General features: G+C 39.2%; 1 protein-coding gene across 2 annotated transcripts in view; it reads left to right on the top strand.

The window, feature by feature from the left end:
• Nucleotides 1-20,068, top strand: part of GPR158 (G protein-coupled receptor 158) — a 191,811-nt gene that overhangs the window by 129,555 nt on the left and 42,188 nt on the right. For both annotated transcript variants that reach the window (XM_041714383.2, XM_041714382.2), the window contains exon 6: nt 9,152-9,261. In XM_041714383.2, the coding sequence (XP_041570317.2) occupies nt 9,152-9,261 (110 nt within the window). The remainder of the gene's footprint in view (nt 1-9,151; nt 9,262-20,068) is intronic.

Here is a 20,068-nt window from a genome sequence, read left to right as displayed (position 1 = left end):
ATAATATTCACGTAAAATCTGACCATTTGCTTGATCAGGAAACCCACATTTTCATGTGTCTTTTAGTACTTAACTGGAAAGAAATCGAAGACCTTTTCATATAAATTTAAAAAACATTGAATGAAAGAGTGCAGAGCATCAGGCTACATACACTGCTTTTAGCACTCTTTTTGAAGACAAGAAGACAGATATTTTTAAAATATTTGGGTAGTTGCCTTTCATTGAAGTTAACAGCTTTGACTCTCTAACTAGCCCCTAAGTATCTTTAAAGTCAGATCAATTACTATGCATTAATTTTGTGCTTTCAGGCTGTGGTTGGTGACCTACATGGGTCAGGAAAAGTGTTTTGCTCTGTACAAACCTTGGTAGATCCTGGTAGGCTTTAAATTTTCAAACACCACAGTTATTCTTATTTTTGAAGAATCTGGATTAAACTTGAAGAATTTGTTTAATCTTCTTTAAACACATTTTAAACTTTCTGAGGCAGTGTCTTGATTTCAGTGGAAACTTCAGACATCCAGCCAAGTCCACATCTGGCCAGTTCAAGTGTCTGAATTGCTGAGATGAGTTAAATCTCAAGTCCTCAGGGACTGACTTCTGAGGCTGTTCAGGCAACTTTTAGGTAACTGTACTAAAGACTGTGAGAGTGTCAGGAGGGAGCAAATATATGTGTGAGGGATAGACATCTACCAAAGACAGAGAAATAGCTGGCAAATCAAAGCAGATGGGTAAGAAGTTCAGTTGGGCCAACTAAGCTCATTACTTTTTGGACTCCCTGGAAAGTATTTATTTCCTTCTTTTGCTTTATTGTACTGGTGAGTTAGAAGTACACTTGAGTGAGAACAGGGAAAACATAGTGTGCAATGCAGACTCTCTTCTGCCTTACATGGGACATGATTCAAACTAATAGATTTTTTTTTTTCAGCCTGGATTTTTCAGTGTTAGGTTGTTTGTTAATTGTGCTACACTTAGGCATTGTCTCAGTGGAATTTCTGAGCCTCAGAGTCTTACCCCTGTCTTGTACTGCTTCTACATGAGCATCCAATAACCAGCAGTGGTCAAGAAGACACCTTTCTTGGACAAATATTTGCCCCTCAGCTACTGGACTTTCCCCCTCCAGCACTTCAGTGCCTACAGCCCCTTAGACTGGGAGACCTCATACTTCCTGAATGATCATGTTTAGTATCTCCACTCCCTGGGCCAATACCATTGAAATCTCTCCTTGTATTTGAGACGTTAGCAGCTGAAGTTAAATAGTTTATTCTATTACACTGAAAAGCTAAGCATGATCTCTGTATTTGGAAATAGATGCAGAGAACCTACATGATAATCCAGTGTTTCGAGGTGATTTCTTTTCTCCTCAATTCCTCAAATGTTCTCACAGCAGCCTGAGGTAGAGGCCTAGACCTCTTGGTAATACTTGTTTTTATGCTTTGTTTTTTCCCAAAGAGGGTGTAGACCTGGTGTTCTGTCTTTCTTTGTATCTCTTTTCTCTGTTGGTTGTGAGTTGACACTTGGAGTACCTTTCAACCTTTAGCATTTATAACCAGTTCAGCCAGGGCATCAGTTGATGTCTCCCATAAGATAATGAACTGTTTTGTGACAAAATCTTGGATTCTCTACTGTCTACAGAGTGCAAGCATGTATCTTTTTAAAGCCATTGTGGATTACATGTTCCTTTTTTATTATTTTATTTTAGAATACTATTCATTAGGCCAAGGAAATAGGAACAGTGAAGCTGGATCATTAGTAGGGCTCAAGCAAAGGCTAGAAATTTTGGTGAATAAGTGCATTTTCAGGCCATGTGTTCAAGCCACTAATAAATATTCCCAGAGCTGGTAGGATCTGTGGCATATAACCTTTTTTCTTTAAATTAGAGGAAATACATGATTGCATCTTGGAAATCACATGGATATTTATGTTCCTCAAAATAACCTTTTCAGGGTCTCTTGTCAATAATTAATTGAGATCTCCCTTATGAAAACAGAAAAGAAAAAAAAGAAGAGAGAAAATAATTGAAGATATATCTGTAAAAAGACATTCTAAGTATGCAGTCTTTTGTCAAACCAGAATGATCTTGAAGGTTCTGTTTGCCTAATCTCCAGTTAAATCTCTGAGGGGGCTAAATGAGCTCTACTGCAAAATATGTATTCCATAAAGAATTTTAGAGATCTGTTGTTACTGCCTGATGGGGATGAATCCATAGTGTAATAAAACCTAGTGATAGCAGAGCTTTCTGGTGAATGAAATTCTAGAAATCTGCCCTTTCATTTTACACTGGTGCTGGTGGTTATGTGCTTATACTGGGTCATGGTCTTCCAAAAAATTTTACAGGCAAGACATGTCTTTGCTGAAACACAGACAGAGGTTTAATATGTATTAATAGATTTATACGATAGGCAATGAAAGAAACACCAATATCTACAGATTAAAATATAGTGGGAGGGAAAGGGGATTTCAGTAGGCAGAATTTCAAGCTGGACTTTGTGAGGGTGATGAGGAAAAAATTTGTCTTCTTTAATGAGGAAATCCAGAAGATCTTTCTTAAATGGCTGCAAGGATTTTGCTTGAGCTATACATCTTACCTGAAATGCATTGCCCCTAGCAGCAAAGTGCTTCCAATGCTGTTTACTGGGAGGTTGATTCAGTTCCAATTCAGAGGCAAGAATAAAACCTACTGAGTAGTTGCTGTGGTTTTGTGCAGGAAATGTGTGCTTTACAGGGGCATTTGAGTTAATGATCCGATGCAGCTCTGCTTTAAAATGGTGAGATTTGCAAGCATAGCAGGGTTTGATGGTATTGTGTGCTCACAGGCCTATTATAGTAAGATGTAATGTCTTCAAAAGCACATGTGGTTTTAAAAAAGGGATGGAAATGGAAGGAAATGTTCTTACATAATTAGGCTAGGTATATATTCAGCTGTTATCATACCTCTAAAATGTTCCGTGTAGCTGCAGCGGAAATATTTGTGGATAGCACAGGGCTGGATAAGGAGCTGTGCCTTCGCTAATATTTAAGCAGATGATCTGAGCTGTGACTCATGCTTCGAGCAGTGGTGCCCGTAGTGTGCACAGCCTCATGAATACCTTCATTCATCCCATCTGTTGAGATGGCACTGTGCCCACACGGAAGCGGATTGGTCCCTTTCCTAGGAAGCGCAATGCCAGACTGTTATGAGTTTGGATGGCAAGCTTATCTAACATTGCAAACAGCATCTCTGCTGCAGGAAATCCCTTCTCAGTGTTAGGGCTGAGGCATTACTAGGTGACTTGATGTACCCTGGAGGATTTTTGACATGTTGGAAGAAACTACTGAAACATGGCCGAAGGAGGAAGGCTGCCCATCCCTCAGCACGGCAGGACACTGAGAGGAAGTGTCTGATGGCTTGTTGCATGGCAGAATTGCCTAGAGACAGCCCTAGACAGCTGTTGCAGTCAGGCAAGGACAGATGGTGTTGGGCAGTGGAACAGATCATATGGATCTCTTCACAGTATCTCCTACATGCTTGTTAATGGAATTAGCCCAAAAGGCATTATCTTGAATGGCTGTGTCATGTCCTGCATTGAACTGCGCAGAGTACTTGCAGAAAATTCCCAAGTTCAATTTTAAAAAGTAGATAGTTTTCCTGTAAAGTTCCTTGGTTTAAGTGAGCAAAATTTAAAGATGAATTTGGTTATTTTCAAATGAGAAAAAAAATATTACTTTGGCATCACTTTTGTCTAAAGTGGGTGACTTACACCTCAGATCCATTAGCAGATGATGCTGGTGCTCAAATTTTAAGCTCTGAATTTCATTTCCATCCATATAACATGGATAACCTCTTTGTCCACAGCACTAGGAACTAGATGATCTTTAAAGATCCATTCCAACCTAAACTTTAATATGGTTCTACAACCAAGGGCAAAAAAGAGAAAAAATCTTTGGGGTTTTTGGAGTTAAGGTCCTGCTCAATTTTTTTTCTGTTTAGTTTTAGGATTTTTAGCACTGGCAATACATGTATTTTTTAAAGCTCTTTGACTTCTGATCTCTTGAGACATTATGGTGTTGCCCATTTCCTCTCAACATGAAGGATAGCAATTAGATGATTGTAGAGGAAGATGAGTTTTTGATCTATTCATGTGACTTCTATAGCTTAAGAATTGAAGTAAAAAGTGGCTGTCTTAAATACATTACAAAATTGTTACAGCTGGCTATAAAGTGCTTGGCTTAGTCCTCCTAATACAGATTATTAATTGACATATAATGAAGCATATGCCCTAAAACAAATGCTGTAGTGCCTTTCTAGTCAATGGACATGTGTACTTGGAGCCTTTAGGCCAAGCTCCTGTCCAATCAGCTGCAGCTGAACTTTCTCAAGGTTCTTGTTTTTATCCCTGGGTTATCTGAAATTTGCATTAGTAGGCCTGATTTACTAGACCCCTTAAAACAGTGTAGGAAGAAATCATATGTTTGATTTAGGCAGACTGATTCCCAGTCACTGCACCCTGGGGAAGTGCACAGTATTCAAGTAGTTTTGCCTGGATCTGGTGCCAAGGTAAAGGGCAGAATTAAACATCTTTTAATGTGCACAGTAAAGTTAACCTGAAAGACAAAAGAGCATTTTGTGATGTACAGTTTTGCTCATTATTAATATTATAGGGCTGTAATAAGGTGGCTTTTTTTTTTTAAGAATCTTTCTAAATGCTGTTTATCTTTTAAGAAGCAATGGCACTGAGGCTATAAAACTCATTAATTCCCTTTTATTTGTGTGTAGATGAAATCTGTTATGTTTTTGAATGTTCAATTGTTCTGTGTTCTCATTGCACTTTTACTTTCCTACCTGTTCCAATGAGGAAAATTTGCTGTAATGTGTGAGGTGCTTTTATTGACTTCAGCTGCTGTCTTTAGAGTGTGTGTGTGTGCCTGTTCTTCATGTCAGATGAATAACTGAGCTGGCTGATCGCTGTGTCAGCAGGTTAAGTCCCTCTTCTGTGTCTGTAATTCTGCAGCTCTAAACACACTTGACAGTTAGCTGGTGACCTTAGGAAATCTTTTCATCTCTGACTCCACAAGTGCTAGCGTGACTACTGGCACAATGTTTTGGCAAGGATAGTAATAGCTCAAACCACGTTGAGTTTAAAAGCAAACATCTAAACGTGTTTGTCCAAATGACAAAGACGAGTCACAGTTCGTGAAGTCTCACGCACAGCCGCAGTAACTGGGACATGAACAGCCACTGTTTGGCTTATCTTCTAGTTTCCAAATAATTTTCCCCAGATCTTTTTTTAAGTAGCAGAAACTGATGTCTAGTGCATGCCAGGAGCTGGCAAAACTGATGATAACACATTTCTTTATGTAGAGTAAAGATGTTTTGTTTCCTTCCATCAGCAAAACCTCCCAGCATTTTTAAGAAGATCATGGTCTATTGCATCGTAAATGCAAAAAGAGAAAATGAAATATTGTCAGATTTTTGGTGGGCAGGGTAGTCTTTTAGAACTGAGGGATTCCCTTGTTTTGCTGAGAGCAGCCTGGATGTGTGGGTGAATCTGGTGTTCATCCTAAGCTCCTCACTTGGAGCTCAGCAACCTTGTGCTGCACATTTGCTGTCACTTGAAGAAGACTTAGCTCTGGGATAACACTAAGGAATGGGGATTTTGATAAGGTAGAAGAGGCTGATATGAAACAAATCTAAGACTTTTCTGTGTTATGTTCCTCTTTTTTTTTTTATTTGGTTTGGTTTTGTTGTTATTGTTTTTTATTTGGTTTTGTGGTTTTTGTTTTTGGTTTTGTTGGGTTTTTTTTGCTTTTGTTGTGTTTTTTGTTGATTTTCGGGGTTTTTTTTGCTAGGGAGAGTGAGGATTGGAGTGTAACAGTCATACTTTGGACCAGATTCTTTGCAAGAATTGTATTCCTCTTGCATTTAAAATTGAGCAAGGCTTCCAGGGCAGTGTTTTTGTAGCCCCTTGGCTCCAATCCATTAAAGATTGTTCCATTTAAAAATTGTGCCTCTAAAATTCATGGTGTTTATAATCAATGTAATTCTGATAAGAGCTTAGGGCAGTCACCTGAACATCCTGATGAACCCTGATGGGAATGGGAATGACATATGCTTAGGATAACCTTCTGCAATGGCTAAGAAGAAAGCAAAAATGTACATATAGCAATTCTGGCTCTTCAAAGCTTGGATCCATGACAGACCGTGTGCAAGAATAGGCAGAAATGGACACTGACTTTTGTGAAGGCGCTGTTAGGATTCTCCATCATATAAACACAGAAGATTCAAACTTGGATGAAATCTTACTTCTGCAGTATCTTTCATCATGGGGGTGAAGGAGAAGTTAAAATGTGTCTATTTCAAATGGGAAAATGAGAACAGTTTTCTCCAACAGAGCCTTGCCGCTACAGTCTTCACAGTGGGCTGTCGCACCAGCTCACACCAGGCTGCATTTGAAGTGTTGGTTTCTTGGCTGATATCTAGCCAAATGCCTCAGCTGCTCATACAGATGATTCAATGCAAATCAATGAGATTTTCTAGACACATGCAGTTAATGTTTCAACAAGCAGCAGCAGATGAAATTGCTGTGTCAGACTGCATGGCAAAGAGAGCTGTTGCCCTTGTTCAGAAAATTCTGTGCCTGGAGAGTTTTCAGACCTTCCCATTTCAATTATCTGAAAAATTCTGCTTTCAAATAAACTTTGAAATGTTCAGAGTCTCTGTATGCCAGTCTTTTTTGGACACTGATTTTCTTGTTTGAAAGAATCGAAGATGAAACATGGTGTTTTCTACCCCTTAGCAAACCTCAGGAGACAAGTTACTGCTACAGACTACTCAGGTTCTGCAACTGTCCTAATCTATATAACAGTATATTAGGATAAGAGGTCATTGCTGCCATTCAGGTCTTCCTGAGAAACTTTTTGCTGGATGCTCTGTTAGCCTAAGCATGGTCATGCATATGTGGATGTATTTTGATTTCCAGCTGATTTTCCAAGGAGAAAAGCTGCTGCCTTTCTTACATGGGCAGTTTGTCAGAATCCCAGAAAATCTCTACATTGAAGCATACCAAATCAGGAAAAAGTTTTTCACCCAAAGGATGGTTGGGCAGTGGAACAGACTCCCCAGGGCAGTGGTCACAGCACCAGCCTGAGTTCAAGAAGCATTTGGACAATATCTCAGGCACATGGTGTGTTTCTTGGGTGGCGTCTTATGCATTGCCAGTAGTTAGACTTGATGGTCTTTGTGGATCCCTTATAACTCAGTATATTCTGTGATTCCATATCAGTCTAATAACAGTGAAAAAAAGGAGATAAAATTTTGCAGCACAGTTTGATTCAGCAAATCATATTTTTAAAAGGAATAGTGTGATTCTGCTGTATAAAAAAGCATTCCAGTGAAGCACAGCAGCTTCCATCTCTCCCAGCCCACATCTGCCATTTTTGCCCCTACTCTTCTAAAGAAGTCTATGTCACCCAAAGGATGTAGTCCTGGGCTTTTGGCCAATATCCTGAACTTGAATTCCCACGCAGTAGAGCATTTACTTAGGAAAATAATATGTGGCAGCCAGTAGACACAATACTATCTCTGCTGCCAGAATGTACTGACTGTAAATGAAGCTGTGACAGATGGCCTGGAATGTTTCAGTGCTTGCTTTCTCTAGACCAGGATTACCTAATTAATTTTTACTATGGTGCATTGGGTTGTTTTACCAGGTTTTGGTCAGACACATTGAATGCATGGGATCTAAGTTTTCAGGACCAAGCAGGGTCTATATGTATGGTAGGGGCAGTTTTCCAACAAATTCCTGGGACAGCAGGATCCTAGTGTTAGCGTTCAGAAACACACATAATCATGGGATATGATTATATGCAAGTGCTTTTATTAAGAGCTCTGGGAATCAGGGGTACAGACCCAAATCTGACTCCGACATGGCTTTCGAGCTGAACATATTTTATATTCTATCATTATATAACTTACATATTAATTATTAAACTTATATTGTTCTATTGTATACATTGACATGAGATTCTTGTGATCTTTCTTAGGTCCCTGACCACAGTATCTCATGATTATTCTTATGATTAAACAGTAATTATATTTAATTACTAAACAGTCATCACGTCTAACAATTATATCATTTATCATGTACTAGCTACACAGTGCAGTTCTAGCAAGTACTAGTTCTTCATGTGCTTAAGGTATTTATTTTTCCAGGGCCTACTAAGCTTATTTTCCTGTTAACCCTAAATCCCCATGATTTTAAAACCCTTTTACTATCACTAGTGGGACCAGATAAGTGAGAAGGAATATGGAATCAACACTCAGGACACCAGGGACAATGTCTGCTGCAATGAAGAAATGTACTCCTGATTCAAATTGTGACTGAGTTTACTGAGAAACCCTGTTTTAGAGAAGAATAGTATTTTTCTTGATAGTGAAGCTTCTATATGCATTATACCTACAGAAGTAGCTTTCTTTGACTGCTTATGGAGTGATGTCCTTGTGCAGGGTCCTTGGTAGACAGGGCAAAAGGCTGGTACGACATTTTTTTATTGTGGTTAAAGAAATGCATAGGTGAACAAAAAGGTTATTTTCCTTAATAAATTAGTGATGCACAGGGAGATTTGATATAGCTTAAGTGAAATATATGGCAAAGAAAGAGTTAAATGTGTCAGAAATATTTCATACTTTGGATAGAAAGAGGCCAGTGCAATTATTATTATTTTGGCAGAGAAAAAAGAGCAGATACCATTTTGTTAGGTTTATTAGGAGTAACTTTGAAGTGTAACCTTGTAAATACAGCCTATCAAACCAGAATTAAACCAGCTGCATATCACTTGAATTGCTCAAGGAAAAAGTCTTTGTCTGTTCTATCCTCCTCTCTGGTACATGTTTTCACTCAGTTAAGAAAAGTCAGTGGAATTGCATTTAAAAGTGTTGTCACTTCACAGTCTGTCACAGGGTTTTTGCCAGCTCTCTTCAAAAAGGAGTTGGTGCCTAGAACTGTGCCAGCTGGTTGATCTGATCATCCCAATGCTTTACTAGAAAATCTAAATATACAGCAGTACGAGCTGAAATGTGTCTGCTGTCCTGTTTTGCAACTATTCTGCATTTGAATGAAGAACTACTTTTTCATGAAAGCAGTACTGAAGCTCTCTCTATCTTTCTGTTCTATAGGTTGTCATTTTGTATTTTGAGCCAAGTATATTTCGCTGTGTTCTCCTAAGATGGGTTCGTCTTCTGGGCTTTGCTACTGTTTATGGAACTGTGACACTCAAGCTGCACAGGTATTTCACATATTTATTTCCATCTCTGTGGGAGTATGTGCAATCTGTGTGGGTACTTAGATGGAAAAGCTGCAAATATTATCATAAACAAGTGCCATTTCTGATTTTAAACCCACCATGTATTTCTCCTCAATTTTCCTGCTCAAATTATATGCTACTAATCTGAGTTGAGAGCTATGAATGCTGACAGGATATGATGAAAATTATATATACATTAACTTTTGAATTGTGCAAGAACCCCTTTTCACAGGAGGTGAATGTGTTTTCCTTGAATATAAAAAAATATAGAAGTATTCGTAGAGCGTTCAAAAGTTTCCCTGTGAAGTGTTCAGAGGCATGCTTTTGAAATGTTTAGACACAGCGATGTTGGGTAAAGAAATAGACTATGGTGTGTGTACTTACTGTTTCCTTATGGCTCTTAAGGGCTGTTTTCTTCAGGTAATCATAGCAGACAAGCTACACACTCATAAGCATCTGTACTTGCCAGCAAAAATTTGAGGCAGATTCTGGGTTCCATGGGGTTGGCAGTACATTCATATGTGACTCAGAGATTTAAGATTTAGAGGCCCAACTTAAATTCCCTCTTCTACAGTCCCCTTAAAAATTGAAGCCTTTTCTGTGTATGCTGTATAAAATCCTAATACATTTCCCTCTTTACATTTTAATGAATAAAATTACTGATACATTCTGTAAGTATCTTTATTCAAACAAAGAAACAAGCAGTATATTGATACCTGAACATATTGGATGAAGTACAGTCACTCATCTTTTTGTCTTAGTCTCATTACTGTGTTGGCATGTTAGATAGAGGAGGTTTGATATTATGCTCATAAACTGAATGAGAACTAAAAATATCTTGTGTTTCATGATGCATTATTGACTTGTCACATATTATGTGGAAACCCCTGTTTTCCCATTAAAACAGAGCTCCTTCTTGCAGCTCCCTTTGTGTCCCTGGTTACAAGTGTACACTTAGGCTAGTAAACTGTAATTGTAAAATGCTGTGTCTGGCCACATCTTTGCATTGAAAATGACCAAGAAAATCCCACATCCCCATAGTATTTTCTGGGATGAACAATTTCTGATGCGAAAAGTAAAAGAAGTAGAGCAGTAGAGAAGAGAGGGAGCTGGTGACTTTGCTTGGATGCTTTGTTATCTATAGCTCAGATAGATAAAAAGCCTGAGACTGTGGGTGACTCATGTTGTCATTTCACTTCTGCTATCCTAACAGGTTCTTTGTATGATTGTACATGATGTGAGGAAGTAGCTATCCTGACAGGACAGTTGATCTTCCGTTCGTATTAAGCGAGGATAAGCTGCAAAATTGGGCAGAAAGTTTTTCTACTTGTTCATTCAGCTGTTTGGTGTTACTTGGCACCTGTGCTGACAGGGGCAGCAAACAAGACAAAATTTAATAAGAAGCCAAGAATGCACTACATCCTTGATCATCACAAAGCAATGAAGGATAGCAACAGACAGGACTTTATCAATGGGACAGCAGCCTGAAGGCTGAGGGAAGTGATCATTCTCCTTTACTGCAGTGATGTGTTCAGATGTTAGTGAACTTAGATGAGTTCAGTGGAAGGCCATCAAAATGGTCAAGGGCTTGGAGCACTGGTCCTGCAAAGAGAGGCCAAGATAGCAGGGCTTGTTCAGCATGAAGAAAATATAGCATTGGAGGAACCTAACATGAGCTATCCAACTCTCACAGGGAGGTGAAGTCAGGTTCTTTACAGCAGTGTATAGTGGGAGAAGAAAAGACACTGACAAATTGAAATAGGAGATTTCAGCTTTATGCAGTATGAATGAATATAAATGTTATATGAGGAAAGCATTTTCAGTGTCAGGGTGATTAAGCAGTGCAGCTGGTTGCTTATGGGGTTATGAATTTCCATACTTGGAGGCTTTCAAGACTCAACTGGGTAAAGCCCTGAGCAACCTGGTCTGGATTCACTGATAACCCTACTGTGATCATTGGCTGCCCTTCTGAATAATTCTGTATTTCACAAAGAGGGAAAGAATCCTATTTAGTATGTTAATCTAGAATTACTTTGTCTAGGAGTCTGTATTTTGTTTTCCACTCAGATATCCTGACCATTCCTTTCCCTACATTAGTGATATTGTGGTGTTTTTTGGTTTTGAATATATCAGTCCCAGAGTATGCATTGCAAAAGACAGAGTAAAGTTATATATATATATATATATATATATATTATTATACACATTCACAGCAGTTACGCTGTTAGGAACAATGTAATGTTAATAGAAAATTGGTAGAAAATTCTGGCAGATCTAATTCAATCTGCAGGTCTTACAAGGTTGAGGAATGGCTTACTGCAGACATCACAGATACTCCTGACAAGCACTGGTTCCCTCCTGCAGCTGGGCTGTGTCCTGCCTGGGGGAAGAACCAATTGCCAGCAAGTAACTTGTGATTTTTCTGAGTTTAATGGGAAAACCAATATTGTCTAAAGGTAGCTATTAATGATAATGAGAAAGTCAAATGCTATAGTTCTCAACAAAGGAGATGCTTTCAGTAGCATTGGAGTGTGAAGGTGAACCAAAGCCAGGTAGGAGTCACTGGACACACCTGGGGTTTTTGTAGCTTTTAAAATTTTCCTGTGGCTCCTCACTTTCTAAGGAGGTCTCAGAGGTTTTCTTAGGGTCAGGCATCAGGGGGAAATCAGAAAAGAAGTCAAATGCAGATGCTTAAAGAAGAGTAAAAGAACAGGGAAGTCATGTACTGATTCATTCTTTGAACACCTGTCACAGTCAATTTCTACTGTGCCTCATTCTTAATTGCCTCTTTCTTATTCACTGTGCATTTTTTAAATAACAAGCTGATGTTTATGGGGGTGGAAGGATGGGGGCATGGAAATGAGCCTAATTTAAGAAATCTAGCTGAAGAGCTATGACCATAAAATACAGTGCTCTCCTTAACAATGAATTTTTCAAAATAATTCTCTCTCAAAAAAAAAAAGATGCTTCAAATTTAACCTTTTGGGTTTAAAAGAGCTGATGTTGCACCTTTCAATAATTTCTGTTACTGAAGACTCTCTGTGTCCAAAATCCCCTGTGTTTTATCTCATTATTTTTAATATTGTGTGAACTCCTGTCACCTTCATGTCAGGATTAATACAGAATCCTTAATTCTGGACTAAAGCATAAGAATGAAACAAATTAACATATATACAGACAAAGGTATGCACTTGTGTGTGTATACACAGGATAGTTTTCTGATATTTTAGGAAAAGGAAACCCAGGAATTGTGTCTCTAGTTATGGGAATCTCCATTTCTGATATTAGTATGAGAAACAAAGGAGAGTGGGAAAGTGAGAATGAGAAGGTATGGGGAAAGTGACGTTTCAGGTATGAGAAATATGACAATGACATAATCTCTGCTGTTTTGTAAGCAGTGATGGTGAGATGGGAGTGTTAGTGGGAGAACAAGATGTTAACACTATGATGCAATTCTGTATTTCATCTGAATGCTGTGCTAAGATTATATTGCTGTGTTTTGCCATCTGGTACAGTTGGAGCAAGTAGTGGACCTTCCTACAGATTTTAGACGTGGTAAAGAAAGGAGCAGAAAAGAAGTGGTGGGTAGTGTGTAGGTGTTTAGAGGCATGTTTTAGTGGGGGACATGGATTAGTGGCTCATTTAGCAGTGTTAGATTTATGGTTGGACTTGATTATCTTAAGGGTCTTTCCCAGCATAAACAATTAAATGATTCTGTGGTTCTCTGGGCTGTGGTTCAGTATCTTACTGAAGAGGACACTCATAGCAGAGAACCCAAAGAAGATGTCAGTTTGTTTCTTGAAGCATCAGTGGTGAGGATATGGTGGAACATCGTGTTCCAGCCAGGACAGAGTAAAAGTTAGCATCAGGTAGGATAGGCACAGCCAGGGCCCTGGGGTTATTGGATATTGCCTCACTCGTGTGCAGGGGGAACCACTGAGGGTGGAGGATGGATGGCACATGGGGACCACTTGCCTGTGAATCGTTTGTCTAACTTGTACACTCTGGTTTTAGTATTGTATGTTGTTACTGTTTCTTTTCTTATTTCACTGCTGTTTTGCTAAATTATCATGTTCTTATCATGTGATCTTTACCTTTTTGTGGTTTCATTTTTTCTCTTCATCCTGCCACAGGGGGAGGTGGGGGAAAGTGAGCAAGCGGCATGTGGTCTGGGGTTTTACAGTGGGAACACTGAATTTGGGAATACCATTCCTAACCACAACATGTGACATGTATGACCTCCCCTAGGTCAGCTAGGGCTGGAAACGAGGATACCGATGATCTTGTCTAAAAGTATCTGGTGGGAATATGGTGCAGGAAGGGGGCAAAAGGTATCTTGTCAGTTGAAACCCTTACAGCTGGATTATTGCATGGCCAATATTTCACAGGTCATAGGGCTGTAGGTGACGGTTCCACGCTGCCAATACACCACTACCCAGTGGTTCCATGAAATGGGACTCTGGTGATGAAGCACTGCAGAGAGAAGTTTTGTCTTGGAGGAGTGGTTCCTGTGTAACTTGACTTAAATTGGCAAGCAAAGTGAGATGAGCATCGGCTGTAGTGGTGAACCACCGTGTTTTTGTTTTGGTTTTTTTTTTTTTTGATGAGTCAGGCCCTCGTGTTTTGGTTGGTTGAGCACTCAAAAAAAGTGGAGGCTTTACTTCCTATTGAATTATCCTTTTTTCTTGTGGATGGTGAGAGTGAAATGCCTTTAGACAGATGCATTCACGGTTGGATTTTGCCGCTGGATGTGGTCCACAGTGATTTCTGAAGTTGTTGTTATCTCACATGAAACAAAAGGAGAAAAATTATTTTCAAGGCAGATGTTACTGTTGCAGAAATGCAGTGTACAGAGTGCTGGTCTGATACTGCCTTTGTTGAATTGCCATTGCTTGGGTTTTTACTGCTTTAGCTTGACTCACAGGATTTCAGTGTTTGCAATACAGGAAAAGGAGTGGTTTGGCCAAGCTGTAGAGATTTTTACACTGTAGGGGCTTTCCATAACTATTCCAACCATTTGTCTGTCTCTTCCCTAGAAACTGCATGTGTTGGGACCTGATGTTGTATGAACTGAGTCCTAGAAAGCTTTGTGAAAAACAGTTTTGGGGCAGAAAACAGATCTTATTCATGCTCCCACAGAGCAAAGGCTGAAACCTATGGCACTAGCAGGTCCTTCTTTGCCTGGTCTGCCCTGGGTGGTCAGTGGACACACTGTGCTGGTGGCTCCCACACAGTGCTGGTGCTTCAGGCCTGGCTCCTGGAGAAAATGGCAGAGAAACGAGGATTTTAGGGGCTGGGTACAGAGTGAAAGGCTGTGAAAGGCTGGGGGATGCAGGTTAAGGAGGGAAGATGCTGAGCTTGCTGAAAAAGTGTCTGCACATACAGTAAGAGTTCCTAAGGAATGAAGTTTCACTAATTAGACCAGTCATGGAAAAATTTGTTTTCTTGTTAGCATGCCTTAACCTAATTAATTAATTTCATTAGTATAATTCATGCCTCATGTCTGCTGCAAACCTTTGCTACTTTGTTTACTTATTTTTATAGTATACAACAAAACAGGGCTTTAGGCAGTAAACTCCATATAGCATTCTTGCATGGTGCACATTCAAGATGAAATTCTTATTATTGCAGTTCTTCTAGATTAAATGAGTCACATTGTTGCACTGTGGGTTTTTTTCTCAATAAAACCTACATTATTAAAATCCTATTTAGCTCTTTTGTATCCCTGCCATTTCCAAGCAATATCTAGCCTTAACTAGACAGTATAATGGTTCAGTTTCATATTTCTGAATAAAATATCTACTTTCTTATAAACTAGCAAAATGTAGCACAGCTGTTAAAAAACAGAATTAATCTTGATGGAGCTCGATGGATAAGTGGGACTAATAAACATTGTCTTAAAGCAAGAAAATCAGCAGCATATAATGTATTTAAGATTAATAGAGCACTGGGATCCTGGAAAATATTCTCATCCATATTCCTATTAATATTTAACTTGTAGAAATTGTTGTAGATACAGCTGTACAGTTCCATGGGCTGGTGTTTTAATCACCTTAATGTAGCCAACATTCTGCTATATCATAGCAGACTGAGTTTGGCTAGGAAAGTTCAAAGAGAAAATAAAGAAATTATCTGGTGTTTTAATATTCAATTACATTGTTATCATGATTAGGAAAAAAACATCAGTGGGTTGGAAGTGGAAGGCACTTTGTAATGAACCACAGGTATCACAAGACCTCTCAGATGTCTTTCGATGGTATGCAAGAGCGCCCTGGCAGATAATTGTAAGAAAGGACTGGTTTTGCACATCAGGTTAACATGATGGCAGAAGGGCTTCAGAGCTGAAAGTGGAACCTGTCCTTTCCAAGGATATCCAAGTCTAGCAAAATTTTGTGCTGTGAGGCAATACCTTCCAGCTAGGTGTGCATTTGTGCATGCATTGCAATACCAGTAATAATAGCTCTACAGACTGGATTTTCTCATTACATGGGAAGGATGGAATTGGTCAGTGGAACAAGGTATCTCTGGTGGGTGGGATTATTGCATAAAAGAGAAACCAGGCATTACACTGCAATACTTGACTTACAGCTATTTGTGGAGAAGTGGTATGAGGGCATGAAGTGTGTGACTCACAGACAGGCTGATCACAGTGGAAGCAGAGATTTGCAGATCACATCCACTGATTATCAGTGAAGAACTATGACTGTAGAGGATGCTTCTGGTGGCCTACTGTGAAGGATCAGGAGTAAGCCTGATTTTCAGTTGCAATGAACAACCAAGAACAAAATGATTACTCACAAAATTTGTGGATAATGAAGCTTGGTGAAATAGTAAATTCTGTTTCAGAAAGCCTAGTAATGAAAAGTATTTTTTTACTAGAATCATGGAATATCTTGAGTTGGAATGGATCCACAAGATTCAGCAAAGTCTAACTCCTGCCCTGCACAGGACAGCACAGGAATCCCACCAAAGCCTGAAGCATTGTCCAATTACTTTTTGAACTTAGACAGGCTTGGTGCCATGACCACTGGCCTGGGGAGCCTGTTCCTGTGCTCAACCACCCTCTGCATAAAGAAAGTTTTACTAATATATAGCCTAAACCCCCGTGACACAAACTTAGGCTGTTCCCTTGGATCCTTGGATCCTGTCTCTGGTCACCACAGAGAAGAGATCAGTGGCTGACCCTCCTTTTCCCATCACGTAATGGTGTCTCCTCTCAGTTTCAGACCCATGAGCCAATTGCTTACCCATCACATGATGTGTTTATCCAGCTGTGAGCTGGACATCTTGTGCAGGAGGATACTGTGAGAGACAATATTGAAAGCTTTGCTGAAGTCCAGAAAGATTGTATCAACTGGCTTTCCTTGATAAACTAGTTGAGTTACCTTTTCATAAAAGGAAATTAAGTTTGACAAGCAGGATTTTCCCCTTGTGAAACCATGTTGGCTCTGACCCATGACCGTGTTTTCCTTCAGGTGTCTTTCAATAACTCTCAGAATAATCTCCTGAAGTCTACCAATCACTGAAGAGATACTAAAAGGCCTGTAGTTTCTAGGGTCATCCTTTTTGGGACATTGGGACATGAGCCATCTTCCAAGCAACTGGGACCTCCCCAGATTCCTGAGACTGTTCAGAAAGCATTACAAGAGGCCTTGCAATGGATCATCCAGCTCTTTGAGTGTTCTTGGATGAATCCCATCAAGCCCCATAGACTTAGAGGGATCCAGCTAGAACAGCAGATCCTGTAGAAGTTCAGAGTCAATTGGGAGTTGTTCATGCTCATAGCCATGGTTCTGCAGCTCAGGGCACTCTGGGACCCTCTTAGCCCATCATCAGTGTTGCAGACAGAGGCAATGAAAGCATTAAACATCTCTGCCATGTCCATGGTGTTATGGTCTTAGTCAAAGAGATGCATTTGAGTGCAACCGAAAGGTAAATTATGACTAGGGACTATTTAAAGACAAAATGTTGTGGAGAATAGGAGGTTAATCAGTGGGGAATTGATTTTACAACAGGAGACAACATATTTGAAACTTGTATAAATGCAGTATGCCCTATTGATGCATTTTTAAAGTAGGTACACAATAGGTGGTTGTGGTTCAGAAAGTATTTGAGGGCTGGGAATATCCTTGATACTGTGGAAGCTAATCTGGTTTTTAGATTCACAAGACGATTGAGAGATGACTTCTTCTGTGGTGTATAAACAAGCAGGGAGAGGAAAAGTAGTCACAAAGGACTCTTTAATCTATTGGACTGAGGTTTAATAAGATCTGGTAGCTGGAAGCCAGAGCCAGAGAAATTCAAATGAGCAATCTGGCATACATTTTTCTCAGAAGGGTGTTTAGCTATTAAAAATCCAAATAGTTTCGAGGAGCAATGAAATTTTTTTTTTGTGCTACTTTCAGTTCTAGAATGATTTCTCTCTTGGAAGATTCCGTAGTTAAGTACTACTACAAGTGGTAGGAATTTCAATTGAAACATGTAATGATCTGTGTTATACAACTGATCAACCTGTATAATTGAATGGTTAGTCCAAATATAGAAACTATATATTCCAATATAGAAACAAATATTCCAATATAGAAACTATATTTAACCATTCTTTATAGTATTGTTCTATTAGGATATTAAACATATTTTTAGACTGAAATGACATATAGTGGTACTGTTTGCTAGAGTGTACCAGCTGCTTTGATATTCATTATTCCTGATCGTTTATTCTAATGTAGATCTTAAGTACTGGGGAAACCACTCCCTGGACCAAATATTCTCACATATTAGTTACTATTTTCTGGATTTCTATGAAGGCAAAATATTGCCATTATGTTCTTGAAGAATTGAGTATCTGATCAGTGGTAACCAACCACTGGTGACATAAAATGTTGTGTTGCTCTGCTGTAACATGCACAGTAGTAAAGCTCATTTAGCATTGCACTGCTGTGCACATTGGTGAATTATCCTCATAGATGCTTTTCTGAAAGAGGCACAAGATGCTCTAAAAATCTTACATACAATATATTGGATCCATGATCTGAACTGGAAAGACCAAGATAATATTGACTTGACTGCTTGAAGCTTGGGCATGCATACACAGTAGGTCCTGCAGAAAGCTTCAGTATTAATTTAGTTGTAAGTATTAAGCCATTCCTTTTAGAACTAATCTGTAACATTTTCACTTAATATTCACTAACCAAAAAAACTGTATTAAAACTGTTTTTTTGCTCTGGAGTATTGTACAGGCCAAGTTTTGGATGTTCTTGAGTCCTACCTCCTTTGCATCCTTTGCATACTGTGAGCCTCTGTTCATACTTGTATTTACTGTATATGGTTCAAGATGGAGCCTCTGTTTCTGGCAAATCTAAAAGTCCTAGCTGTTAATAATCAGTGTAAAATTTTGAGTTTTGTTTCCTGTGTGTGAATTAAGTTAGCTGGGAGTTCTAATGCTGAGCTCCATTACTCAGGGGTCTCTGAGTCTCTTCCCAGCCATCAGCAGTGCTATGCTCTGGTGGTTCAGGGCAACACAGCTGTCCTGGTGGAGCCATGTTCTGCTTTTGGCTCTGCTACAGCAATATCTGCTTTTCTTCTGAGATCTTGAGCAAAAAAGTCCTTCTCCCCCTTGCTGGGATTTTGGTTAGATGTTACCTGTTCCTCCCAGGTGTGCCATGGGGAAGCTACAATTCTGTGTGAGTGCAGGGCTGCTGGTGGGGAGGCCCCTGCTCTCGGCAGGCTGTGCCTCAAGCATTGGCTTGCACAGAGTTGTTGGGAAGTGGCAGCCACTCTTGTGACCACAAATCTTACTAAACTTTTTGTTTCTCCTTGTCTGCCTTTTTATACCACCATTAAGCCTCTGTGACTGGTATCAGTCCTCACCAGTGCACGTGTTCTTATTTTCACCATTCGGTTCTAAAAAATGTCAGGCATTGGCAACCAGGGATTCACTGGTTCTGCCTTGTGGCTGTATGTGGATCAGGGCCTTTGTCATAGATGTTTTTCAGCATTTCTTTGATATTATTTTCTACTCTTCACTTGTGAATAATGCAAATAGGCATTACATGTCTGAAATCATACTTCAGTTCAAATGACATAAATTCATGGCCCCTAAACAAAGAGGAATGGTATTGTGGCAATTTCACCAGGGCTAGTAACAAGAAGGTTGATATGTATAAGGATGTATGGTACCATTGTTTCACTGAAACAAGACTAAAAATCTATAAACTGTTTAGTTCCAGATATTGCAATCAAATTTGTAAGCACATTTTTGCAAATCTTCTGTTGTTCTCCTTGACTTGCTTTTCTAGTTTTTGCATGTGACAAGCTTTTAGAACATTTTCCATGCTACTGTTTTGTGAAGTTAAGTATTAAAACTTGATATATTAAATTATTTTTCTTAAACCATGTATTTTCTAGTTCCCCTATGGTTTCCTTCAGTGTGTAAATGATCATCATATGTTCCTGAGATATTTCTCTAGCACCTCTGAAATCACTCTCTTGTTGGCTTTGAACAAAATTCCATATAGTGCTGAGAGGCTTGAAACTGATAAAAGAGTTGGAATTACACTGTCACAGCCATCCCTTTGTAAAAGCCTTAATTGCTTTATGCAGGATCTTGCCTCAGCAATAAGTCTTCCTTCTATCTTAGACCGGACAGGCTTTTTTTTCTTTTAAATCGGATTAACATAATCCAGCTCTGGACTTTGCTCCTCTGTACATTCTCAAATGCTTTGGAGAATGTGGCTTCAATGACCAAATCTCAATTCTAAGTTTCTAGCCAATTTGCAAATGCTACTTT

The sequence above is a fragment of the Taeniopygia guttata genome, chromosome 2 (assembly GCF_048771995.1).
Source record: "Taeniopygia guttata chromosome 2, bTaeGut7.mat, whole genome shotgun sequence".
Lineage (NCBI taxonomy): Eukaryota > Metazoa > Chordata > Aves > Passeriformes > Estrildidae > Taeniopygia > Taeniopygia guttata.
This window is presented reverse-complemented; position numbering and strand designations above follow the sequence as displayed.